This window comes from Rhipicephalus microplus, chromosome 6, assembly GCF_043290135.1.
Source record: "Rhipicephalus microplus isolate Deutch F79 chromosome 6, USDA_Rmic, whole genome shotgun sequence".
NCBI lineage: Eukaryota > Metazoa > Arthropoda > Arachnida > Ixodida > Ixodidae > Rhipicephalus > Rhipicephalus microplus.
The window spans coordinates 81530417-81548557 of NC_134705.1; the positions used below are offsets into that span (position 1 = coordinate 81530417).

At 47.8% G+C, this 18141-nt stretch overlaps 1 protein-coding gene across 1 annotated transcript in view; it reads left to right on the top strand.

The window, feature by feature from the left end:
* The window catches only part of LOC119168592 (arylsulfatase B-like), a 60510-nt gene continuing 42369 nt past the window's right edge, over window positions 1-18141 (top strand). The window contains exons 1-2 of the mRNA XM_075865352.1: window positions 1-313; window positions 2108-2204. Coding sequence (XP_075721467.1) covers window positions 291-313; window positions 2108-2204 — 120 coding nt within the window. The 5' untranslated portion in view covers window positions 1-290. The remainder of the gene's footprint in view (window positions 314-2107; window positions 2205-18141) is intronic.

The window sequence follows — 18141 nt, forward strand, 5'->3', positions numbered from 1 at the left end:
ACGATTACAAATTTTCTGCATTGGCTTCTATGAAAATATTTAGAGCAAATGTCAATAACACGCTCGTGTGTCATTAGACGCTCCTTATAGAACGCCGAAGTGTAGCTTACGCCGCCATCTGTATGACAAGCGTGGTTGCGCGCTCTAAGCGGCAGCGGCTGTAGTTAAAAGGAATGCAACGTGCGAGGTCTTCGAACGGTAGTGGTTTATCCAGCTGTGCAACATCACCATAGCGTACGCTCATTATAGTCTGAAATTGTTTAGTTGCGGCGTTTTAGAGCCAGTAGGCTATGTTCTGGTGTTTGCTTCTCAGGTAAGTCTATATCAACTATATATGTCGCTTCAATTTTGTGAAAAAATTATGTCCGTTAGCTTGAACACGACTCAGAGGCTCATTGATTAAACTTCAAAACCCTATGTGTAGCACTGCGTACGTGAGAATAATGTACACAAGGTGTACAAAATCTGCCATAGTGTAGTAAACAACCTTCTCTCCATTCCCACTCTTTCTTCATAGCAGAGCCCTCAGCTTCGTAGCCGCTGGTACTGCAAGAGGGAGTGGATGACCTTTGCACTTCACAAGGCAGGCATCCACTTGAAACTGCTGCGACGTGACTGGACTGAGCCGATAGTGCATAGCACCGCTACTGCTTTTAGAACCCCGCTGTTGAAAGCTGGTAGCGCTTGAAACTTTGGAACTTTATTATTTCAACATTCCATCATTTGGGATGCTGAAGACCGGGGTCAAAAAGCCTCTTCACGGGCTTTATTGGAACCACGACCCCGTACAAAATGTCAGGAATCGGCGAGTGTAGAGTTCAATACAATAAAGTATGAAGTGAAAATCAACATAAGCTCAAACTTCATCACGTGTAAACAGAAAAATAGCTCAGTGAACTTTGGAAAAAAATTCGCAACACTGTCATAGTTTCAGTGAAATAGTTATGGTATAACATGAATAAGAGCACTATGTCGCTCAAATAAACATCTAACCAGTATATACATACGTAAGTATATGTACAGATAAAAAGTGAGACGTATAAACAACGTATAAACCACTATTTCACCAAAAGTCAACAAGATGTGTCATTGCCACTAAACATCGATGGCGGTGCATACAAGACCACTAACACTATGACTGGCAAACACCAACACACAATGTGTTTGCTCTTAGACAGCAATATACAAGAAACAATGCACTTTTTTATGACACAATTCACTTCTGTGTTAAAGTGGCTCCCATGACGGATAACTCAACCCTGCTATATCACAGATGATATTCTCTTTTTGTATACTCAAACGAAAAAACTATGGTCCCTCTCCCTCTTTCTATATGTATTTCACAATATTCCGCCACCAGGCCATAGTTTAAGCACGTGCTGAACTTGAAGCCGCATTTAACTTGTGGCAGAACTCATACTTTTCAATATTGTCGACTAAAAGCACTTATTGTGCAGTTGTGAGCCGCAGCGCGAATCCGTAAATATACGTAGTGCATTCATTCACTAGAAAATACATGGATACGTAATTATACAAATCGTTGTGTTTCTGAACCTACGCAGAAAATGCAACGCTATGCATGAAAACTAGGTGCCGAGAATACGGTGCTGCCAGCTGGCAGTAGCGCTGCTTTCTGCAAAACTTTATGTTTCCCGACACCACTGCCACACGGCATCTATATCCCATGCAGCGCTTCCTCAATTTTGTCAATGCCATCTAGATGCGGCCCCTTCAACATAGAGAAAGTGCTGTCTGAGGCAAGGCAAAACATAAACGACTGCCTAATGAACTGCGAGCCACTCTACAAAACATGCCCCAGAACTCATAGAGTATGGGTGGCAGATAACTGTGGTCTTTTGATGACATTTTCAGCAGAACCCATAGATACGTGGCCATTTTTTTTCTTCTAGCGATCATAACATGAATATTTGGGATTTCTTCAGCCGTAGATCGGTTTCTGTGACTTAAGCTTATCACATGAACTGAATATATCAACTGATTAAACGTATGTGTGCATTGCACTAGCTTCCGCTAGTTCAGTTAGCAAAGCCAAAAATATGTTTTCATCTTGTTTAATGACTTGTTTTTTTCTCATTCGCCTTTCAAGTGCCACGACACGCTTGCGCCTAGGAGCATCGCACCCAGAGCGTGTGAGCAAAGCTTCGATGCCCCCACATATAATATTCATCTTGGCAGATGATCTTGTGAGTACATTGACCATTATCACTCTTCGCTGAAGCTATGATAATTGCTAGCAGTGTTTTAACCACAAAACCTAAACGGCGGGGCCATAATCACAAATGCATCAAAAGTTGTGTGTTCTGAGTTGCACTTTAGGAGCGTTATGTGAGAAAATAGATGCTTCTTGTGCTGGCAACGGTTCGTGTAATGAAAAGCCTCGGTAATCTTTGAACATTCTTTTTAAAAACTCACTTACTGTTTGAACGTAAACAGTTCAGCGGGACCTATTTTTTGTACACTATCCCGCAACCTTCACACCCTTCGCCATGTGTCCTGGAACAGCTTTATTGAATATAGTACCACTTGGCTTTTGGTTCTGCTGCCGAGATCATACTCATGCATGCCGACATACTATCCAAGCATATTGAGGTATCATTTCGGCAACGGTACCCAGAACTAGTCCAAGTCACGCGTCGGAGCATTCATGTTAACCTGGTGACGACTGCACGTCATGTACTTCCATCGTACGTGAACGATGTAAGCGCAGGCACGCACAGATGTTAATCATGTGGGATCCGGTCGGAAGACTGCTGTGTACCCCAATGACTCTTATAGGCTCCGGCTAATAAGCCTTGGTTTGATTGGGACAACGCATTAAAAACTGCGACCCGTCTCTTTGAGGCTCGATGTGTTTATCCTCTTGGCCATTACGCATTAGTTTTTGTGGCTGTGCGCACATTTGGCAGTGCGCTCATTTTGGAGGTGCTTCAGTGTCACAAAAGCTTTGAAATCTCTCACGAGATGGCGCAAAGATTTCACCGGTATGTTTCTTGTGCCCCATCGCGCTGCATGCATGGATATAGTACATCGAGGGCATCCAGAAGCTGACTTTCTTGCGGCATAGTTTAGGTGCCTTCAGAGAAACGAAGCTAGGCTAGTGGTCGCAAAGGCAATAAGAGCCCGGTAACATTAAGCTATCGTTTTCTACTGTTGAAATCGATACTTGGACATTCTCCATCGTACGTATTGTTTACTTGGTGATTATCATTATTCTTAAGTTTTTGTTAATTGTGAACAGGGTGAAACAAACTCTTTCACCCTCAACTTAGTGCTTATTATCATGTCTATGGTATAGGCACAAAAACTTTCAGCGTGATATTGCTACGCAGATCGCTGTATGCAATGCAGGCATTGAAAACTGGACAGCATCATCGCAACAGGGGAAGTCAGCCACTGTGTACCTGTAGCCATAATTTTCCATATTCAATACTCATTATAAATACTCTGACGCTAGTGTCCATCGGCACCGCAACACAGGCATCTTAAGCCATCATGACATTGGTGGGTAGCACACGGATTTGTCTCAACTTCGTCTGGCTCTTTGTGGCCTGAACCTAATTTTCTACAAGAGAAAGATCAGGGAATTTTCAGCAGTGTCACTTTGAGACCTCATCTTCTGAAGATCATTAATTCTAATTATTTAACGAAGCTCGCAACGACTCGTTGTTTTCTCTAAAACAAGCGCCCAAACGCTAAAACAGAACAATAAACGAAGTCGCAAGCGCATTAGAAGCTGCAAGCACGAAGGTTAGGCAAATCTTCGCACTACCCATTATTTTTATATTGGCAGGACGATACCAGTACCAGAGCTTCTTCTGGGTAATGGTAGGTAACTCTATGGCTGCATCCCTGCTGCGACAATCTTTCGTTTATTTTAGGACACCTGTGGTTTTGTTTTAGTCTTTTTTTATTATCAATGCTTCTTCGTAAACTTTGCTACAATATACACTCATTGCTTACAGCCATCGCTACCTTTTCGTATTTCTTCTCTTTCATTTCTCAAAGTTTACTATTTCACATTATCGGGCATCAAGAGGTGTTGAACTATTCTCTATAGCCTTCTGTAGTTAGCAGCTTGCGCCACAGCATGTATCATATTCGTAAAGTGGTGCCGCCTTCAAGCACCCATACTATTCGATGTCTTATTTACTACAGTATATGTTGCGGCAGAGACGAGACCGACACCCGTGTTGCCCTGGTTGAACGCTTTGTTCTTTCTTTATTGCGTGATCACGTTCCCAGCACCCTGCGCTCGCTTCTTCGCGTGTCTGGTGCGCAGCGTAGCGTTTCCCACCAACATTTTTCTATGGTAAACTTAACATCCTCCAGGGGCCGTGGCATGGTCCCTTGCCTCCAAAGGGTTCAACCGTTGAGCGGTGCGATGACCTTGCGGGCGTTGAGGAAGGCAATCTTGAAGTACCTCTCGAGGCCCTCTCTGTCTGGAAACACCTCGACTACTCTGCCAAGCTTCCATTGCAGCGCTGACACGTTGTCGTCTCTAACAACCACCAAGTCACCGACGTGCAGCTGGGATGAAGACGACGGCTGGCAGTGATGAGCAGAGCGCAAGAGAAGTAAATATTCCTTCTCCAACCGTGTCCACAATCGGTGCAGAAGCTTTTCTGTGCGTCTCACCCTCCTTCGCAATTCATGGGCAGTGGAATCAGGCAAACTGCCGCTTGTGCTTGCTCGTAATTCCACAACACGCTTGCCGGTTAAGAAATGCGATGGCGTCAGTGCCTGTGCATTCTCGGCTTGCTCGCAGAGTTGGATCAGAGGGTGGCAGTTAATGATCGCTTCCACCTCCACCGGCCCAGTGATAAGCTTTTCGTAACTGAGGCTGCTTCGTTCAAGGCAGTGCTTGAGCGCATCCTAAATTGTCCACATGACTCGCTCCCAGAAACCTCCCAATCACGGGGCTCGTTTGGCGATGAACTTTCATCAGATTTTATGAGTACTTGCGTGGTTTTGCACAGTCTCGCTGAGCAGGAATAGCAGTTGCTTGGAACAGCTGCGGAAGGTCTTGGCGTTATTCAAATGAACGGTAGATGGGACGCCCCTCCTTGACGTAAATCGGCGAAAGGCAAAAAATAATGAGTGGGCTGTCATGCCCGAGGTTCATTCTAAGTGCACCGCCCATGTCATCGCACAGGAGAAAACGGCAGTATAAAGTTTCACTGATTGTTGAGTCGAGCGGTAGTACAGTGGGCCATATTAGTCTATTCCTACGACGTCGAGTGGTAGTACAGTGAGCCGTAATTGTCTACTCCTACGACGTCAAACGGTGACACCCCCATTATGCGGTCTTTCGATAATGGTGCAACTGGGACCGACACTGCACGCAAACATCGGCGATGACATGACAAGCATGACTGAAGCACCCTTTTAACGGTTCGTCTGCCCTTTAAACTATAAAACCTTGACCGGAGCTCCAGCAGCGTAAGTTGAACGCCGGCGTGTAGGAGGCGGACATTCGTCGCGGATATCAGCAGCCTCGTGAACACGTCATTGTTTGGTAATATGGTAATAAAATTGGGTGTTCTAAGTTCCTCTGGTCCGTCAAGCTCCTGTGAGCTGCCTGCAACTCTGAGCAACCCGTCCTGGTCAATATTCGGTTCTACTGTCAGAACACTGAAACCTGATAGCAAAGGCTGGCCCGTGCGATTTGTGGCAACCTCTGCCGGGAAGGCTGTTTCTGGACGAATTTGAGCCTATATCACTCTCTGTTATTTATTTACAGGGACGTCAGCGGCCCTGAGAAAGATGGCTGGTTTATGAAGGCGTGAAAAACGAACCTCGAAATCCAGGCGGTTACTCTCAGGAGCCTGCAGATTCAGCTTTACTTCTCTAAGTCAAGTAGTGGTGTCGCTGGATGCATGGCTTGAGCTGGGACTGCTAACAGCACTACATCATCCGCATGCCCTCCTCACTGACTGTAGCAAGGTATTGCTGCAGAACCTCTGGGTGATGCTCGAACCGCTGAAGCTGACGCTTGAGCCGCGTTTCAGCCACACTTTCGCACACGGTTCGCACACGACGTGTAACCAAGTGTCTTGATCATCAGCGGTACCTCGTAGCGCCCTGCATTCTTGCGTACTGTGCTACGAAAGTGGATGAGTGCTGGGTGCTTGCTGACGTCATCTTGTCCATCAGTGATACCGATGACGTCCAAGCGTCAGATGTCTCATGGGTCTCGAGGTAGGACTACAGTGCACCAGTTGTCAGAACAAGCCAGGAACATGGCAACGGCACTGATGTTACACGAGGACAACCGATGGTTCACGTTAGCGCCCACTTCTTGAATGACCCAGCCAAATATGCTCCAAACTGCGCCCAGAGTGTCGGTGAAACGCTCGACGCACCTAGTCACTACCCTCCAATAGTGGTCTGAGCCGATCAAAACGCTTATTATGGAGTCTTGTTATTGGTCATCTTGAGCTGCATGAGCAAATGCCAGATTGCGGTCGCGCATCATAGCGATAACACTCGGCTCTAACGTGAGACCATTTGCGGTGCAGACCCCTGGCAGCTCCAAAGCTTCAAGATCGACGTCTATAAGCTCCACTCGTCCACAGAGCGTGACATTTATCCTTCGGTACTGGTAATGTTGTGGATGATTTGACCGGCCGAACGTAAAGACGTCCACCTCATTGGTTCTAGTGCAAGATAGACGAAGCTGCTGCAATGTGTCCTTAAGGATGAACGTTTGTTCGCTGCAGGTGTCAAGCAGCAATGACACTGGTACGCACCCACCGGTTCCAAATGCCCAAACTCTGCGTCCTTGGAACAACAAATACGACGAGCGCATGCTGCTGGCAGGAGCCGTTGTTACGTGCTTTTCTCGCTGTGAGGTCACCTCTAGTGATTCAAATGCAGTCAACTGAGGACAGTCAGCTCCTAGTTGACCACAGATCTCGCACAGGGCCGAGATATGGCGTCTGAATTAACAGTAGCACTAAAGGTAGGGTGAGGTTCAGCAACGGCGACCTATGTGTCCTTTCTTCCCGCATCTGGAGCACCTGCTGTTGCTGGAAAGACGACGCTTTTTGTCTGCCGATAGCGTGACCCGACAATAACGCGTCATGTGTTCCGAGATGCCACAGAGGGAACATATAGTCTGTACAGGCCTTGAATATCAACCTGCCAATGATGACCGTGCTGTCCGTGCTAATGCCGATGGCAGATAAGGTGGCCTGACGGTGTTTGCAGTATTATTACGGTTCGGCGTTGGGCTCGATGAAGCGGGTTTCTCGCGTGACGCGCCAGTCTCCTCTCTGTTTTCGACTTCAACTTGAAGGAACTTCAGGATTGCCTTCACATGCTCGTCTTGCGACTGGACCACAGAGTCCGTGACATTTGTCTTTGTTTTCATGTGCCTTTAATACTGAATCATCACCCGGTCCTCTGGCAATTAGGGCCACAGAACCCGTTGCAGAACAACCACGTATTTGGAAGACGGCATACCAAGGCTCTGCATATAGCTGGTCAGGAACTGTATCTGCTCGTACAGGTGCCGCAGCCTTGATACGTGCGATGATTACTCGATTGGCACGATGGCTAATAGGCTGTCGATGTGGTCATCAATGAGGATATCTTTTCGGTCAAACCTTTCTATGAGCACCTTGACTGCGATGCTGTGGTTTGCTTCTATAAGGCGTATTCCTTCAATGACCCGCTTTGCAGTGCCGGATAAGTACGTCTTCAAGTACTTCAACATCTCGATGCCGGTTAGACCGGCGTGCGTGTGATTGGGCGCTTTGTAATGCTCCCAGAACCCCCGCCACTCACGGTTCTCGCCGTTGAAGACGAGCACTTGAAGTTTCGGCAGCGCCACCACTTGCAAGCTTGGTGCGTGTGGCCTACTAAGATTGACAAGAGTTTGGTCGGTAGTATCTGAGCGGGCAGCTTCCATGGAGTGGCTGGATTTGTCACTCGTACCTGCATGCCCCGACTGGTTGGCTTCTAGAACGATAGAGCTGACCGTTGCACGCGTGCTCATCGCAGATCGAAGCCTGCTCATTGCTCTCACGATCTTCTCGTGGTAGTCGAGAGTGCCCTCAACTTCTTCACCAAACTCTTCCCCGTCGAGGGCGTCGGCAATCTGCTTATCCAATTCGGCAAGAGCTGAGTTTTTGTCAACGAGTCCATCGAGAATTTTTTGCCAGTCAGCGGTAGGTGGTAGTGCGTCTCACAGGAGGACCTCGGTGGTTTTGGACAGTAGTCGGGTCATAGCACCGTGAATGATGCCGCGATGTCTGCGTAGTTCGTCCAACCTGAGAATATCTCGATGCTGAGGATGGCGGCCTTCTCCCGGTTTTTCGGCACCAATATGTTGCGACAGAGATGAGACCGACCCCCGCGTTGCCTTGATTTAAAGCTTCGTTCTTCTATCTTTATTGCGTGCTCACGTGCCCCTGCCCAGCGCTCACTTTTTCGGGAGTCTAGTGCGCAGCATAGCGTTTCCCGCGAGCATTCTTGCGTGGTAAACTTAACACTGTATAATTGCTAGGCGTGTTACGGAAGTAAAGCAGTCACGCACAAGTAAGGTCCTGAATAAGTAACAAATAATAGGGAGCTTTCTTTTTCTTACTGCTTTTGGTTGGCTGTTTTATGATCGGCTCCCTTTATCAGAGATACCTCATGCATAATGTTCTCCATGTGCCAAAGTGATATATTCGTGTTTTTTTAATTCAATGATTCAGCTGTTTGGTTTTTCATTGTGGTGCCACATAATTTATCAAGACATCATATCGCCTCACCATTTCGATTCCCGTGAATCATACGGCGTATTGTATGAATTCTGTGGCAAATTTCGAAGTCCACGGGCTCCTGAACGCGCAGGAAAATGTCGCGCAATTTCCGTGTAGATGACCAACTGCTGTCAACGCGCAGCGACGTCAACTAAGCGATGGGCGAAGTGACGCTGCACGCAGCTCGTCTATTGGTCTAAACGAAGTCTCAAGAAACAGTATTGAAGTCAACACCATCAATCACCTAGTTGACGTCAGTGCGCGCCGAGGCAGGTTGGTCATGCGCCAGAAAAACACGTGAGCTTTTCCTGCGCGTTTCATAGCCTGTCGACTAGCCCTTTAAGGCGCCGAAGAGCCGTAGACGGTTCGTATGGAGGTGCTTGTGAAGTATTCACACCTCGGAACAAACTTGCCTGCTTCATTCAAAACTATGGTGCACCTCTGAACAAACTTGCGTGGTTCAATCAAAACTATGGCGGCGTACTTCCGAGAATAAATCTTCCAGCAAGAGACATTGCAACATCTCTGTTGCGAGAAGGGCGCACGTGAGCGCGTACCTTCATCGAGTGGCATATTGCACAAATGACTTTTATGTTCAACCATTGCCACCATGGGAACTCCAATATCGTTGAGTTAACATAGCAGCCATTTTGCATCGTTCTTCGGATCAATCATAACGACATTTGTGGATGCTTGGTTGATTTGCGCCCACGATAACGGTACGCATCTTCACAGTGCAGTATCACTCGCTCTGCATGCAAATAATATTATGCATGTCTCTCCTGAAATTAGCTTTTTCGCCAAAGCCAACGTTTGGCCAAAGCTAAGATTGTCGCGCACTCCACCTTGTGAAGTGCGCAACATTCCTTGCTTTGGTGAACACTTCACCTGCGCACTTCACCTTGTGAAATGTGTCAGCGATAGAAGTAATTGACTGGGAAATGTCCATATTTTCTACCGGGTGTCCGTGTGTATGCTGTTTTTAAAATAACAAGATTTTTTTAGAAAGCTGGTCGTGAGTCGCCATTTTTATAACTGGTTCGCTGCTTCGGGGAAACCAGAAACAAATGGTTGTCTCTTTAGTGAGCTAAAGTTATTGTTGTATGTAGGGCAGCATTCTTTGTGCAAGCGTCCACAATTCAGCACACGCAGTTTTCTGTTGTTGCAATATACTGTCGAGACGAGGTCAGAGAATGGGCGATCTTTTCCTTATTTTTTACAGTATATCTGAGTGGCAATACTTTTTCTTACGATTGTTGATGGTTGTGATGGACTTTGCGCATTGAACTAACAATAACAGCGCCGATTTCTTGGCTCTGATGAGAAGGAAATGTTGTATAATGCACCAGTAAAGGCGCATATATGAAGGTATATTGTTCGAGAAGTCTCCTAAAAATGGCATTCTTTTCAAGAAAAAATGTGTTGCAAAACCTTGTTATTTCATGTTTTACAGCACCAAAATTATCTTCAATTCAAGCCAATATCGAACTGTGAAAAAATCAAGAACACAATGAATAACTTTCTGTTACATCAGTACACTTTTATCTTCTTGAATGGTGCAGAAATAATTTTCTTACAAAATAAATACCGCCTAAGTCTTTTTCTTGTAACCACGGTGCCACAAAACCATGCTTATTATCCTGTGACGTGATCCACACTCCTTCCTAATGGCGTACCCTCCCTGCTACGCGAACGTGACGACATTCTTTTAGGCACGTGAAATGGCCAGCATACGTCAATGATTCTATCGTATTGCAGCAGACCAGTTTCCCAATGTTTGATCTTGCATCAAGTTAACACGCCCATAGCATCAACTTGACAAGAAGCTGCTGGACGCCCAATTTGCAGCTCACAAAACGAATGTCAGTAATTGATAAAGATAGCAACGTGGGCAGCGCCTCCTCCTTTTGGTTCTCAGCGGATGCAGTTTTTTTTAAAGGCGATAGTCTTCCTTTGGGACCTTCGACGCAAAAATGTTGGTCTCTCTGTCTGCCCATTTGTCTGTTTGTCCGCCTTAACGGTACCGGGCACTTTAAACAGCATTCGGGTATATCCCGAATGGCCGACCTCATCAGCAGCGCCCATCAATGTTGCCCAATATTTGGCGTTCATACTTGTGCGATTGTCAATTAAAAAGCACTTATTGCGCATATCTGAGGCATCAACACCACGTAAATATTCTGTATGTGCGTCTTTTACTATAAAAGGCATACATAAATTATTCTAAAAACCACAGAGTTTATCACGTGGCGCTGACTCTGTAACGCTTGCACAAAAAGGGAAGTGTTTCCAACGCTTTCCTAAGACGACATGGTGGTGGCACCTACCCGTCGCCTTTCGTTCAAGATGTTCCCACCTCTGAGACGGGCATGCACGCCAGACTCAGAGCCGCGCGTTTTGTTTTGCAAGATAGCTGCCAGATAGCACACATATCCCACGTGACGTCACTTGATGCGCTCGTTCACCTCCGCTGCCCGCCCGAGGCACTCTAACGCAGCAACTCCAGAATACCATTCACCAATTTTTCTGCGCGAGACATCAAACAAACGTTCTGTTCGATCTCTCCAGACGCAAGACTATCGTCTTTTGACAACACTTGAAGATTAACATGCCGATACAGGGCCAATATTTTGTTTGTCCCACCATGAATGTCTAGTGGCTAATATACTCGATTGATTGATATATTTGTAGGGCTTAACGTCCCAAAACCACCATATTGTTACGTGGAAAATAACAGTTGTCGGTCCGCAGCCACAACGCAGCTCACTGAGAACGTCCACTTCTTTTCTCTCAGTCTGAGGCACCTCCTTGGGTATGCCCCACTATGCCCTCTTTCAGTCAGACGAAATCACGTAACACGACCCCCGGCGGCGAAAGCGCCGACCCGGCGAGTTTACGGGGCCACAGCAGGAGCAGTGTGGTAACGCTTGAGCCTTGATACGTGGACGATGTCCCTTGACAGCAGAGCGGAAGAGGTTGATGGATTATCAGGGACAATTTCATATGTAGTTTCGGTCACTCGTCTAAGCACGCGGTATGGGCCCGTGAAACGAGAGAGAAGTTTTTCTGACAGGCCTGCATGTCGCGTAGGGGACCAAAGAAGAACGAGGGAGCCTGTTGGAAAGTGTTCGTTGCGATGCCGCTCGTCGTAACGATGCTTCTGCGAGTCTTGGGATGCCATTAACCTGCTGCGGGCAAGCTGACGAGCATGGTCGGCTCGGGTAATAGCGTCGCGTGCATATTCAGAAGTATACTGCGCAGCGGCTGGCAGGAAGGTATCCAACGGCAATGTTGATTCGCGTCCAAACAGAAGGTAAAATGGCGAGTACCCGGCAGTGTCATGCCGGGAGGAATTGTATGCGAACGTCACGTAGGGTAGTGCAAGGTCCCAATCACGATGGTCGGCCGAGACGTATTTTGATAGCATGTCTGTCAAGGTGCGGTTTAAACATTCTGTAAGCCCATTTGTCTGGGGGTGGTACGATGTCGTGAGCTTATGTTGGGTAGAGCAGGAACGCAGGATATCGTCAACCACCTTCGAAAGGAACGTACGGCCTCGGTCTGTCAGCAGTTGACGAGGGGCTCCATACACTAAAATGAGATCGCGTAGAAGAAAATCAGCGACGTCTGTAGCACAGCTTGTTGGCATGGCTCGCGTAACTGCATAACGGGTCGCGTAATCCGTAGCCACCGCGACCCACTTGTTTCCGGAGGCGGATGTTGGGAAGGGACCGAGAAGGTCCAAACCAACACGGAAGAATGGCTCCGATGGGATGTCGATGGGCTGAAGATATCCGGAAGGTAGTCTCGACGGCTTTTTGCGACGCTGGCAAATTTCACAAGCGTTGACATAGCGACGTACAGAACGTGAAAGGCCAGGCCAGTAGAAGCGGCGGCGCACACGGTCATATGTGCGAGAGACACCAAGGTGACCCGTGGTTGGCGCGTCATGGAGCTCGCGTAGGACTGTAGAACGCGGGTGCTTTGGTATGACCAGAAGTAGGTCGTGACCATGGGGCGATAAATTACGCCGATATAAGGTGTGGTCCTTTAAGGTAAACATGCGAACGGAAGCGTCTTGCGGTGAAGATTCGAGCTGTTGTATTAGACGGCTGATATCCGGATCGCGACGCTGCTCGTCCCCGAGATGAAGCAGCTGGGAGATGGAAAGGACGCAGCCCACAGGATCAGTGCTCGTAGGATCGCAGTCGGCCACAGGGTAGCGTGACAGACAATCCACATCTTTGTGCAGTTTTCCTGATTTGTACACTACGGTGTAAGAATACTCCTGGAGGCGGAGTGCCCAGCGGGCGAGACGACCTGTGGGATCTTTGAGGGAGGCGAGCCAGCAGAGAGCGTGGTGGTCGGTAAGAACTATAAATGGTCGGCCGTATAAGTAAGGGCGAAATTTCGCGACTGCCCACACCAGCGCTAGACATTCGCGCTCTGTGATGGAATAATTACGCTCCGAGGTGGACAGCAGCCTGCTGGCATAAGCTATCACGCGATGCTGCCCACGTTGTCGCTGAGCCAACACAGCGCCTATTCCGTAACCGCTGGCATCGGTGCGCACTTCCGTCGGTGCCGTAGGGTCGAAGTGAGCCAGCACAGGAGAAGAAGTGAGCCAAGTGGTCAGGTCGGAAAATGCTGCTGCTTGCGAGGGACCCCAGTTAAACGTCTCATCCGGTTTGAGTAAATCTGTTAGGGGCCGAGCGATTTCTGCGAAGTTCTTGATGAACCGCCGAAAATAGGAGCAGAGCCCCACAAAGCTGCGGACATCTTTGGCGGTTTTCGGCACAGGAAAGTCCTTCACAGCTCGAACTTTTTCTGGGTCAGGCTGTACACCGTAAGCGTCAACAATATGTCCAAGTATTGTAATGCTACGGCGACCAAACCGGCACTTAGATGAATTCAGCTGAAGGCCGGCGAGACGGAATACATCAAGAATTTTTGACAGTCTCTCAAGGTGCGCTTCAAAAGTGGGAGCAAACACAATCACGTCATCCTGATAACAAAGACACGTAGACCACTTGAATCCATGGAGCAGGGAGTCCATCATTCGTTCAAAGGTGGCGGGGGCATTACATAAGCCGAAAGGCATGACTTTGAATTGGTAGAGGCCATCGGGTGTCACAAAAGCCGTCTTCTCTCGGTCCATGGGGTCCACGGCAATCTGCCAATAACCAGAACGAAGATCTATGGAAGAAAAGTAGGCGGCACCATGTAGGCAATCAAGGGCGTCATCAATGCGGGGCAGAGGGTATGCGTCTTTCTTGGTGATGTTGTTAAGGTGGCGATAGTCCACACAAAATCGCCACGATCCGTCTTTCTTTTTAACTAATACCACCGGGGATGCCCAGGGACTGGAGGATGGTTCAATAATGTCCTTCGCTAGCATCTTGTTCACCTCCTTCTGAATTATGCTCCGCTCAAAAGCAGACACTCTGTAGGGACGGCGGTGAACAGGGTTGGCATCACCTGTGTGTATGCGATGCTGGACAAAGGACGTCTGCCCAAGAGGTCGGTCACCAAAATCGAAGATATCCTGGTAGGCCTCGAGAAGATGTTGTAGGGCTTCAACTTGCGGAGATGGAAGATCAGTGGCGATCATGTCTACAATTTGACGGCTGCCCGAATGTGTTGCGAGTGATGTGCACTGCGGTGAAGCAAGTGTGTCTAAGGCAAGCACTTCAATCTGTGAATCGAGCAACGGACACAGGTGGGCCACAGAAATGCCTTGTGGAAGCACATGATTCATGTAGCCGAAATTGACAAGAGGTAGACATGTTTTGTTATCTGTGATGCTGAGCAGCGTATAGGGCACTGCAACATTGTGCGCAAGGAGTACGTCGGTGAGAGGCGTAGCGTAATAGTCACCGTCGGGCACAGCTGGTGAGCACAGAAAATCGACGTACGTCACCGTTTTCGAGGGCAGGCGAACAAAATCGCTGCATTGTAATCGGCATGTAGGTTGGTACGGGGCGGCACTGATTTGTGGTAGTTCAAGGCGGAGCACACCAGCGGAGCAATCAATCAGAGCAGAATTGGCGGCAAGAAAATCGAGGCCTAGTATGAGGTCATGGGGACATGTTTCAAGCACGGTAAAAAGGACGACCACTTGATGACCGGCTACGGTAAGTTGAGCTGTGCACATACCGACGACAGGGACTTTTGCACCATCTGCAACTTGGACGACACTGGTCAAGGGGGGCGTGAGGACCTTCTTCATGCGACGACGAAAACGCGAACTCATAATACAGACGTGAGCGCCCGTATCTATCAAAGCTTCAACAGGTGTACCATCAACATATACTTCTAGGGTGTTCCGGTTCAAACGTAAGGGCAACAGAGGATTTTTGGGTAAGGTCGACAGGGCAGCTTCACCTCCAGAAGCTGCGCAGCCTAGTTTTCCGGGGACGAGCGGCGGTTGAACGATGGCGAGGGAGAGCGGCGACGCGTGTTTGAACGAGAAGGGCGGCTTTGAGGCGGTGGCGACGACGGGGCGAAGTGGCCGTAGTCCTCAGGGGCAGTAAATGCTGTAGACTGAGTGCGGGTCGGATAACGGTGGTTTGGTGGACGGAATGAGCTACTGTAAGCGGGGTACGAGCCAGAAGACATAGATGGCCATTGACTGCGGCAGTAACGAGCGATGTGTCCTGCGCGACCACAGCGAAAGCAGATTGGCTTATAATCAGCTGTTCGCCATTCAGACGGGTTCCTGGTTTGAATAGAGTACGGACGGTGACGTCTCATATCCACAGAAGCTATCGAGGGACCAGTATTATCCAGTGTGGATGCAGTGGACAGGATACCAAGGTTTGCGAATTCCTGGCGGGCAACAGCCTGGATCAAGGCAACAGCTGGCGTTGAGGCGTCGGGCAACGTTGGTAGTTTGTTGGCAGCCGGATAAGCGGCCTCGAGTTCACGTCGGACGATGCGCGTCACGTCTTCGGTTGTAGACGGATGACAAGGAGTGGCTTCGCAAGACGACGTTGCCGCGGTGTTGGGTAGGCGCTGAAACTGCTGCAAAATGCGTCGACTCTTCACCTGCTCGAGACGGCGGCACTCTTTGATCACGGCGTCCATGGTCGTTACGTTGGTGAATACAAGCAGACTGAACGCATCGTCGGCGATTCCTTTTAACACGTGCGAAATCTTGTCGGCCTCAGTCATGTTGGGATCGGCCCTTTGACACAACGCTAAGACGTCTTGAATATAAGTCAAGTAGGGCTCAGTGGACGTCTGTGTACGGACAGCCAATTGCTTTCGGGCATCAAGTTGTTGACCAAACGGGTTGCCAAAAAGGTCGCGGAGCTGTTGCTTAAACATTTCCCAGCTTGTGATTTCGTGCTCGTGGGTCTCAAACCAGGTGCGAGGGGTCTTGTCAAGATAGAAAATGACATTCGCAAGCATAACGGTTGGGTCCCAGCCATATTGCTTGCTGATGCGCTCGTACATGCTAAGCCACTTGTCCACATTCACGTTGTCCTCTCCAGTAAAGGTACCGGGATCACGGGGTTGCGTTAGGGTGACGTACCGGGTTGCTGTCGTTGCTGACGTAGGTGGCGAAGCCGTATCCTCACCCGGAGCCATGGTAGCAGACTTAAGGAGGCGTCCACTGCGTAGCTCCGTTGTCAGAAGAGCACCCAGCACTTCCACCAAAATGTTACGTGGAAAATAACAGTTGTCGGTCCGCAGCCACAACGCAGCTCACTGTTTGTTTGTTTGTTTGTTTCCCTGGGAGGTTGGCTCATACCCACTCAGGGGGATTGGCCAAGAAAGTGTAGTGCAGTTTATCTGTAATCATTTTAACTATGTGTAATGAATTGGTATTATAATAAGACTAATGTAAAAATAAAAACAACATAAAAAGAGGAAACGAAAAAAAAAATCAAGTTGAGCAATTTTGAGATTTGAGGTGTTATGTTTACCACTTAGCTGCGTTTACTTCACTCTGACCTTGGGAGTAATAAATAATTTTTTTTTGTTTTTGATTGAAGATCACAAAGGTATACGCTTGGTTGCCTGAATATAATCGCAAACGGCATTGAAAGCGTCCCTGTGGCAATGTCCCAAAGCTGAGGCGCCAAAGCTTAGCGCCGTTTCCGCCGTCAATGTAAGGCCTATTTTCCGAAATGGCATAACTAGTAACCTTTTTCTAAGTATTTCGTAGCGGCGACAATACAAAAAATAATGATCTAGTGATTCCATTTCTCCGCAGAATGCGCAGAGGGGTGATGTTGTCTGACCAGCTCTGTGTAGATATAGGTTTAGGGGGGGGGGACACGACATCGAAATTTAGTGATTAAGACTTCGATCTTTCTGGACTGACTCCAGTGGGGTTGCCATGGAAACATGAGGTGGTTATAGTCTGTCCATGTAATTACTTTTTCTATCGTATCAGTGGAGATTGCCGATTTTCGATATCTTATAGCCGTGATATATTCTACATCTGGCAGTATGGACAAAACTGGCCCATCAAGTGCGGCTCGAGCTAAGGAATCGGCCAATTCATTTAATCTTAATCCACAGTGACCCGGAACCCATACTAATCTCAGGAGTCTCAACTGCGGCGGTACTAATGTTTTGAATGTGCTTAGAATTCGAGAGTTCTCTGAAGCTGTCAGAGCTGCACAAACTGAAAGAGAATCCGTCATTATTACTGCATTGTTTTGATTTGATGGAAGTTTTCGAAGAGCTAAAATAATCGCCAAGAGCTCCGCTTCAAAAACTGGAGTAAAATCAGGCAGTCTCACTGAAAAGGACCAGTGAAGCAAATCAGAGGCAATGCCTACACCTGCCTTGTGATTATTTACGGAAGCATCTGTGGCTATTATATTTTTAGTTTTTGCATGCTCTAAGTAATCTAATAATATGCTATTTAAAAATTTGAGGGATTGTAATTTGGCGTTTTGCGGGAATATATCATCATACTCAATAATAACATGACATTTCGAGTCATTAGTCTCAATTACATTTCTAATGTTCACATTTATACTTTGTAGATTTTTTTGTACAAACATTATCTGAGGTGTGTGAAACCGTGGCCAATGAGCAAGGAAGAAAGCGTCTGGGTTTGCGATAAAAGCATATTGAGATCTTCTTGCCGGTAAGCTGTAAAATTTTAAAAATGCTTGTACGGTCAAAATTCGAAATCGACAAAGCAGTGTAGGCAGGCGCGCTTCCTGGTACAGTACGTTGATAGCCACAAATCTAGGGAGTCCCAGACACATTCGCAGTGCTTCTCGCTCCAAGACAACTAGAGGTTTCGTTTTATAAGCAGGGCCACCCGAGAATAATATGCAGCCGAATTCCATGATGGGGCGCATGTACATCTTGTACAACGTTATCAAGGTGTGCCTCCGTAACC